Raw genomic sequence first — 9,969 nt, 5'->3', positions numbered from 1 at the left:
GCTTGCTATTTCCAGATACAAATGAGAGAACACCTCACTCTGACCAGTTTACTCCCCCTAGCAGAGCTGGTTAGGCTGTTTTCATGTTATCCAGAGCGTTGGTGACTGTAAATGTGCTGCTGGCATCAATTGAATTGCCCTTTTTTGCCAATGTTTACTGATACCAGCCATATAAAACGGGTGTTGAAAGTTCATATATTCTGTGCTCTGGCACACAGATGAGAGTGCTCTGAAAACAGAATAGATAGTACGAGTAAATTTACCAACGCACCCTTTGTTTTGCCCTTCAGGCTTTAATATGAGCAGGGTTCCCAACTGGCCGAATTTGGCCCACGGGTGATTTTATTTGGCCTCCCAAGTTTTCTGAGCAAAAAATATTATATCTGTTTGTGCTTCTTGCAGTCTACAAATGATTTGGTACTATGTTCCAGCCCTCTGAAGAAAAATCAGCCCGCAGCTGAATGAAATATAGCTGATGATCCCTGAATTAGAGGCATTAAAAGAAGAAACACACGAGAAAGACAAATGGCTGAAAGTAGTGAGTGTTGATCACCTGCTCAGCATTACAATCGTTGGGAAATTAACTGAAATTGAGGGACGATGTTCTGTTGTCAGAGGCGATATAAGCAGCGGTTAGCCGTCCTAAGTAAACTCGGCTGTCAGTTGTGTTCTCAAAAAATTGGAAACAAATGGAGGGAAAAAACCTTACCACAGATTTGGAATATAGTTTTTTATTTACAATTTATAAATCGGCAGATACAAAAACTTCTTGAACTGTATCCAAAATGTGCAATTCATCTATTGATTTTTTTTCCACAAAAGAAAAAAATACAAGAGTAAAAAAAATGTACGTTTGGAAAATTTGACAATTAACAAAATGTAAACTGAAGTGATGTCTTTTTTTCTGGTGAGTATTTACTAATAGTGACAAATTGTTTTAACAGACTATAGTTGTTTACAAATCTACTTTGTTCTCCCAAAATGATAACCAGTCATTATGTGTACATACATTTAAATGGCAACATTATATTTCCCCATAGCTTAATACAAGGCATTCATATTCATGAAGCAGCACAAATGTGTGTAACACATTAAAGAAATAAGGGTTTTGAATTGTACCAGAGGTTTGTGATAGGAGGGGATAAAACTGGTATTTACCAAATATATCATTGTAAACAATCACCTTCATTTGAAGAGATTCGCAACATCAACAAATATAAAATGGGTGAAGCTTGATAACGAATTCAAAATACTTCAGCAGTTTAAACAAGCGTCAATCTCTAACAATCACCCATGAGAAGGCAATAACGAACAAAATAAATCCCAGGATGCTGAAGTACTAGAGAAGATCACAGCAGAGAAACACCCATAACATCTGTGAGTGTTTATCCGATTGGGGACCTGTTTTTCTGGATCTGCTACAATAATGGCAGATAAAAACAGAAATAAAATCATTATAAGTACATTCTAGTCAAAAAATTAACATCTTCATTTCACATTTAAGTTTGCTTCAATTTGACACATTCTAGTCGTCTTCATTCCTCCATAACCGAGCAATATTCTTCGATATGACGCTGGTGTCTCACCCTTTGTAACACAGACATAACAACACAACTGATGAGTTCAAATTCATGCGCTCTTGTGACAAACCTTACGTTGGACTGCGAGTTGTGACATTTTTCAATGTTGTCATTCGAGTGACGACGTTAGGGGAAACAATTGAGAGTTACCCGTGAACAGTATGTATTGTCTTAGTCGGGTGAAAACCATGCAAAAAAAATATGGCTTTGTCTTTGAGCAAGTGCAGATGGTTCAAATGGTGTTGCCTTGCTAAAACAAGCATACAGCCATTACACTGGTGTAGCCTCTTAGTATGTGGCACAGACTGTTAGAAACAATAAGTATCCCTACTAGTTCCCAAAATGACAAAAGTTGATAAGTCACAGAAAATGAATGAAGAAAACACAGATCATCCAGCTGATGATAGTGGTAACTGAGTACAACAATCTCTCCACACACAACTGACACACAACCTACATCCTTAATCCATTTCAAAGCATCCATTTCAAAGCAATAAAATGCCAATACGTCTTTATGGAACACTTTTTTAAACATGCAAAAACCATCCAGTGATCCAATCTAACCTATGGGTGTCCAGGTGTAATGGTAAGCACCTTAAGATACCAACCGATATTTACTAACTAGGCATAGACAATACACAAGTGACTACCAAAGAAGTCTGAGATCATTTTCCAAATACTTTAAGGACACGGATGTCAAAAAAGACACTTTAACATATGTAAAACTGTGACTCCCATGTCAAAGTATATGTTATAGAGCACTTGTGTAGTATAATGTGTGCTTTTTCCCTTTGTTCCAATACAAACAGCCTGGCAAGACTGTGAATATGTAAGTTAACATTGTTCTGTGGAGGGGGCATTGACAATAAGCATGACACGGGAAACGTTTTTAAATGTCAAACTGCAACCCTGCCATGAGTGCGAGACAGGCAGCATGGCAATGGAAATCAGTGACCTCACTCATGCAAATCATTGGGCAAACCACACACAAAAGCCTCGATCTCATTCTCTATCGAGCAGGACATTATTGTGCCATTACAGAGTTGGGAATTCTGTCACGTACCTCTGACCTGGCTCCCTCCCAAATATGAGGAAGGGGCTCCAATATTAATCTATTCTGGCATTTCCCAAAATCCCTCAGCCTAAGCTTATTCCTTTCACCAGGGTGCAGCTCATATGTTGACACAAAAAGGCTCCAGAACAGCATTTAGCCACTTTCTATAAAAAATAAATGGGTCAGCTGGGCAAAACTAAGAGAAGTCTTGTGTTTCCTCAATTTGCTTACTGATAAATGCTGTAAAAACAACTATGTATTTGTGACTTTCCCTTTTTAATTGTAGTTATACTTCCCTTTCCTGTGCACTGTGATAAGGTCCAAGTCTCTACAGTCTACTGTATTTAACAGTTCAAAAGTAGGTCCTGCACGCAGAGGCAAGCATATTGTACGGAACATGACACGTTAATTTGTCCTAGCGCAGCTTTTGTGACAGACTCCTAATAGGGAAGCATTCAAATGTTTATCTTCAGGTTAATTATTCATTACTTACCAGCATTTGCATTTAAAAAGCTATCATACTGCTGCATAAATATTAAGTAGAAGTGCATGGCGACATATAAACTAGCATTTATCTATCCTAACTAGGGATGCACGATATATCGGTGAACATATCGGAATCGGACGATATTAGCTAAAAATGCCAACATCGGTATCGACCGATGTCTAGATTAACGCCCGATGTGCAAAACCAATGTCAAAGCTAACGTGCATACCTACATAACGAAGGTACATGACATAATGACTCCATGTACATTTTTTTCGCTATACGTGCAACACAGTGTTCCTAAACTAGCCCAGAATGTTTGCTGTGTGGATCAACAAGTCAAGCAGTCATTTGAAAGAGTAACAAGATTTCAGGGAGACAACTCAAAGGCGAAATCCGTTCTCTATCGTGGGTAATGTTGGCTTTCGCCGACTGGACGAGCACCAGTTAACACTACCAAGTGCTCTATTTCTCCGATGTTGCCCTACTGGAGTTACACAGCAATAGCGTCACTGCTATTTCCTTCAAGACATACATACTATGGAACGCCGTTTGGGTCTTTGCATGTCAAAAGATATACAAGTAGCACTGTGAAAGCTGTACAAAAAAGTCAGCAAACACCAGCCACGAACGATGTGTTTACAATACCGCGTTGGTAATAAAGCATCATTTGTTCGACCGCAACTTCTGGGGTACCTAGCTAGCACCAATACAACCAGGCTGAAAACAATGACAAGTAGAAACTGCAGTCATTCTCATTATTCTTAGCAATGATTTAGGAATCCTTGTAAGTATTAGCTAGGTTGCCGCTTGTTGTTCGCCTATTGAAATTAAACCTCAGTTCCTGAAAATAAATAGCTACTTAAGCCTGTTGCCCAAAGCTAACGTTATAAGCAGCCAGGTAGCTTCATCTGGCTAGTGAAGCTCGACTGGACTGGGTTATGTGTTGTGAAGCTAGCCACAATAAGGATTATGCACAAGTGGAATTTGCGGTTTGCCTTCAAAATAAAAGTATGTCATTGACAGTGACGCAAATTAATAGAAATAGTAGAATTATTCCATACTACTATTCTGAAGGCTAACCGCAAAGTCAACTATTGTGACTAATCTTTATTGTGGCTAGCTTCACATAGATGGGTCCGACCATCATTAATCAAATAGGGTTATTTTAGATGGCACCTACCTATATAGATAGCTAACTAACTATAGCTACTGAACCAGATGTCGTTTTACTATGTTTTTGGGGAAGAACATTGTTTGCATCCATGAGATAGCTAGCTTTTTTTTATGACCAGCACTGTAGGTGTGCGAATCAACTTTACCAGCATCATAGCATACGTATCAATGAATCATTGTGACATGAAATACGAGTGATAGTGTAATTAATGTGTAATAACTACGTAGAAAATGTATGAACGCGTTAAATTATTGTGACGTGCAGTCATATTCAGGTCCTGATTGGTCAACAAGCTAATTTGACACATCAAATAGTGTTATTTGATATCAAATAGTATATTTTTGACATGCAAAGGCCCAAATAGTGTTCCTTAGAAATCCTGGTTGAGAATGAAAGGAATGAACAACGAAACAGCACATCAAGTAAGAGAAAGAAATAGGTTTTGATGATGTTTTACTGGTAATGGGGACATACGTAAATACCAACAAAATTGTAGTGACGCCTCTTGCACTGAGATGCAGTGCCTTAGACAGCTGCGCCCATGTGTGTGTGTGTGTGTGTGTGTGTGTGTGTGTTAACTATTTAACTGTTCTAGAATGCTTAAAAAGGCTACAAAAATGTGAAATATCGGTACCAATGTTTTTTTGGTAAGGAAAATATCAGATATCGGTATCGGCCAAAAATGTCATATCGGTGCATCACTAATCCTAACAGTACCTTTTACAGTGGGCGGGATTAAATAGTCCAGGCTACATGCACCCACACAAAGCTTACGTTTCTTATCAGCAGTTGTCATTAACCAACTTGACGGATGGCAAATAAAAAAAGGTCCTCTTAATTTCACAGGGTGAATTCAACAAAAACATTGCTTAAAAATACTTTTGGCCTCTGCATTGCATTACTGCAGTGCTTCTACTTCAGTTTAAGACACCGAAGATATGCCCCACTGCGTTGTTGTTGGATATCTTTCAAGTAAATGTTTAAATGAAGCGTCAAAAGGATCACGCTCTAAAATCAGCCCATTTATTTATTTCATTTAATTCACTGCAGCCTTTTAAGATGTCACACCTAAGCCAGTTAAGTGAAACCTTATTTTAAAATCTGTAAATTTGAGCCAGAAGGCAAAATATTGATGTTATTCAGACGGCTGAACATGCCATTCTAGAGTTTCCAGTCTTCTACAGCAACTGGAGAGAGAAATAACTCCATATCTCACTGTTGATAAAGTATGTTTTCTTAAATCATGCTTTGTACTTCTGTGACAGACTCGTATACAATATTCTATGATAGATCTCTGGAGGTTTGGCCAGAAACTGAGTCTGAGCGACAACGACTTAACCCTTTAACTGTGGAATTGGGGACTGGACACTGAGAAACATCACCGTGGGCAAATCTGAACTGGCTCACCATTACCAATTTATTGCACTACTTATAGCCAGTGTTTTTGGCAGAAGTACTGCGCAACATACGGAATAGGGTTCCATTTTGGACACGTCCCTGGGCAAAAACAAAGAGCCAATGTAACCCAATCGATCTTGTCTAAACGATGGATGTCTGTAAACCTTTGTTAAATCTCTTAAACTGAACCCAAAAGTGCAAGTTGCTACCATTGTCTGTCCCATCTGTCTGTGTCAACCCTGTCAGTAGTGCTTCTCCTGCAGGTAGTCTTTCATCTTGTTGGGCAAAGGCAGGTTCTGAATCAGGTCAATCCTGGTGTACTGTCTGATCACGAACCGACACAGGTACTGCAGGGAGCGCACTTGCATAAAACGAGACACGGGATTGGTCAGCCTGACGGGGTAGGTGGCGGACCCTGGTAAGCGAGATCTAGAATAACAGAAGGCTCCATTCTCCGAATCTTTGATGGAGTATTCTATCAGGTCTACGATGGACGTGTGTCCCTCCACGTCGGGTTGCTCGTAGAAGCTGAAGCGTCCGTTGGAGTGTTCGATGCGGGTGTGGAGGGTCTTGGTCTGGGAGCGGAAACTAAGGCTGAGGAGGTACCTGTCATCCGAGCTGTCCCTGACCAGGAACGAGCCGTCAGGCAGGTTGACCAGCTTCTCCTCAGCCTCCCAGCGTGTGATGGGCCCCCAGTACCAACCCTGCCTGGCTAGCTTCTTCAGCTCCTCGGTCAGGCTGGTCACAACCATGGGTCCGCTGCTCTGGACTGAGTCATACACCAGGCTCATGCCCGGAGCCGAGTTGGGGTCAAAGTTTAAGTGGTGCCTCACCCGCTCCGCCACGTGGCTGTACGCAACACTGAACCCAGAGCAAGTCCTAGGGATCTCGTTGCTGGGTAGCAGGGGCAGGGGGGGAGGAGGGGGGTGTTGGGCATCGACCCTGTCCCTGGAGCTCTGGAGCATGACGCCGTTAGAGCCGATGAGGAGGCCGTTCACAGACTCCATGAAGAGGTCCACTGGCAGGTTCAGGTTCATACTCACCAGATCCTGGTCTTCCTGACTCTGCTGATCAGCGTGGAGAGAGCTACTGTCCGCTTCAGTCACCACCTCCATAGGCAGGGACCCGTCCAGGCAGAAGGAGTGAGAGACAGAATGGGACCCCTCTGGGTACATTCCCTCCTCTAAAGGCATAGTGTACTGGATGTAGTCCTGCGGCGTGAAGCCCAAGACTACAGGCACGTGTTCGTCAATGTTCAGGTGCAGCTGGTCTCCGTTTTGGGGCTGCTGGAGGTTCTTCAAGGACTCTGCCTGCTCCTGGAGGTTCTTCACGGCCTGCTCCTGAAAGATGCCCTCCATCTGGAAGTCCTGGTGGTGGAAATCCTTCCGCACACCATTCAAGTTGGGGCTGGGGCTCGGAGAGTGGACCATGGCTTTAACTTTCACCTCCATCTTGATGCAGGCTTCGTCTGAGTTCACAGGCCGCAGGGGCCAGGGAGATGGGCTGTAATGGTGGCTGCGGAGGGATGCCGATCGTAACGGTCGATGGGCCTTGACCTCGTTGAAGCTGATGGGCACAGAGGAGGAGGAGAAGGTATCGTCATCGTCAACTGACCCCATGGCTGTGGAGCCCCCTTTGACTTTGGCCTTCTGCTTGGCCGACAGCCTCCTCTTCAGAGAACCCATCAGACTCTCGCTCTTAGAACGGCCCTTGTTGTGTCCCGCCTTCTCCTCTTCTTCAACTCCTCCACCATCACCTCCAAGGTCGCAGCCCGCCAGCTCTTTGGTGTAGCAGCCCCTGAAAAGAGAGTCTTCCTTGGAGAAGTCGACCGCTGGCGAGGGCTGCTGGAGCATGACAAAATCCCCCCCTCCTTCTTCCTTGCCCTTGTTGATGTTGAGGGACTTGCAGATGGTCTTAAGGCTGATTTTCTTCATTCTGAACGGCCCTCCTTGGCAGGGAAGGGGTGTGGGACATGAGACTGGGACGGGATGGCTGCTCTCCTCCTGGGGTCCTGATGAAGATGCTGCTATCCACAGAGTCCTCCCATCAGGCTGCAGACAGCTGGTCATATACACTGCACAGCACTCATCCCCTGGGAGGAAACACAAATAAATAAAAACATACCTCAACCGTTTTTTTACAATCTGTTTTTAATAAAGTCATTTAGGTGTGAGTTTACCTTATGCATGCCTTTACAGACGTTTCAAGACACACCTGGACTTACTGGTAAGCTTACTCTTATTATTAGAAATGGCAAATAAACTGTACAAAGTTATTACCATTGCATGACTAGAATAGCTGACTCAGTTGGACTAATGTGATTGCAGTTTTTCCTTTCTGTAGAAATACTGTTGAATATTATAGCAATATTGTTTGTACATTTAAATTTAAATCCATTCATTTGTACGTAAAACAATGTCTCATAATGGCACCATAACATTAGTGTCTTTAGCAGCAACATTTTCAGAAAACGATTTAGCAGTTGTGCATCTGGTGCCTTTACACATCACGTGTAGTGTTCAAACTATTATTGGCAGATTATTATGAGCAGATTTTAAAAATGAAATGGTGTTAAACTAGCGAGAAAATTAACAGAATTTATGCTCATAGCTTGTTAGCTATTTTATAGGCACTAGTCATTGCAAAAAACAAACCTAACAACACGTCTTGCTAATTGATTACGTTTCTAGCTAACCTTAAAATGTCATGTTTTTACAAGAAATATTGGTCATCCAAACAATCACACCTGATAAATAATATGTATTTTCATTTCTAATGACTAATTTGCCAAATTGGCTGTTTTGCTAAACTGCATGGTTTTGTCTGTGCCAGCTGCTAAATTACGAATGCTAGCCAGTTAAGTTAGCTAGCTACAAAGCTAATAGACCTGGCCAGCTGGGCCTACAGTCTGGTTTTGCTGGCAATCTAACATTAGTTAGCTATTTTCCATGTCAAATCGTTAAGTAACCATAACGGTCTAAATTAATCATAGATATCCCAAATACTACGACAGTTTCACATTGACAGCTAAATATCGATGTAGTAAAGGTTAGACGGCAATGTCATTGTGTTGAATGAATGTTTACAGTTGTCTGGTCAACTAAGTTAGCTAGCTAACTTGGCTGCCTAGCTAAATGCATTAGCTATGAGTCAATGAAACAATCTGTAATATTGTTTAGTTGGGTACTTACTTCGTTAGATTACCATCTGCATTCGTGGTAATGTACACTTGAATTGGGTTTTACCTAAATTTGAAAATGTATTTTAGAAGATAGAACTGAGCTAGCTACTTAGCTTAGCAGTCACAAGCATATCGTGGAAGGAGCTACCGTATCTAGCTAGCAAAATAAAATAAAAGTGCGTTGGAATGGTTCTCCGTTTTATCTATGGCTGTTTATTATGCTGTATTGTAATTTTTCAAAAACAATCTATTTTTTTCTGTCCTTTCTAATACTTTCTGACGGACTCTTCCTCTCTCTCTTGCATTTGTTGCTTGTTGAATTGTAGGAGAGCAGGCTGAGAGATACAGCGAATCACATCCAGGGTTGAAACCATTTCTACAATTCCCTCAGGACATGCTGGAGAAAGGGTCACAGAATGTTGTGTCTGTAATAAAAAATAATGTCATTCTGTAGGCTTACACATTGCTCAGACCAATGAATACAGAATGTACTCCCTGTATATAGTTCCATTCTTGTGAGATAATGTTACAATAAATGTTAGAATGAATTAATTCACTATCTTGTTAAAGCTATTGGTTGCATCTCTCTCAAGTATAAAGTTCTGTATCTTCTGCATACTTTATTATCTGCCTGGTGGTAGTTTGATTAATTCTATATTTTAATTGATAACTGCTGCAGAATTTAGAAGCACTCATAACATGACCCCATATTTGTCCGGGGGGCACATTTCGAAAAACAGACAGTCATGAAGAAGAACTTGGGCGAGAAACCCAATATTGCAAATGCAGTTACCGCCTCTTTTACAGAGAAATCAGAACCTCCGACAATGTGCAACCAGCCACCTTTAGCAAGTATCTCATCAATATTCAGAGCAGGCTTAGAAATGGAAATTGAGAGAATGTGAATAAACTATTTATGCTCTTTCGGACAGAAAGGAGGGAAGAAAATTATGTTTTGAGACAAGTGTTATTTTTGTACAGCAAGAAATCAAACACTAAACTTTAGAAATGCACAGTCGTTTTAGGCACATAGTTGCCCCTTTCACACACACACAATGACAGCACTGTCTTCTGAGGGGAGCAGAGGCTCAA

General features: G+C 41.4%; 1 protein-coding gene across 1 annotated transcript; it reads right to left on the bottom strand.

Annotated features, from left to right (window-relative positions):
• Positions 1-721: 721 nt before the first annotated feature.
• On the bottom strand, positions 722-9,256 carry LOC123991214 (suppressor of cytokine signaling 6). Its single transcript, XM_046292560.1, has 2 exons — positions 8,888-9,256; positions 722-7,788 (listed from the first exon to the last, which is right to left on the bottom strand). The coding sequence occupies exon 2, from the start codon at positions 7,763-7,765 to the stop codon at positions 5,939-5,941; it is 1,827 nt and encodes a 608-aa protein (XP_046148516.1). The 5' UTR covers positions 7,766-7,788; positions 8,888-9,256; the 3' UTR covers positions 722-5,938.
• Positions 9,257-9,969: the final 713 nt, after the last annotated feature.

The sequence above is a fragment of the Oncorhynchus gorbuscha genome, linkage group LG12 (assembly GCF_021184085.1).
Source record: "Oncorhynchus gorbuscha isolate QuinsamMale2020 ecotype Even-year linkage group LG12, OgorEven_v1.0, whole genome shotgun sequence".
NCBI lineage: Eukaryota > Metazoa > Chordata > Actinopteri > Salmoniformes > Salmonidae > Oncorhynchus > Oncorhynchus gorbuscha.
The sequence above is the reverse complement of the archived record's forward strand: the minus strand, read 5'-3'. Positions and strand labels throughout refer to the sequence as shown.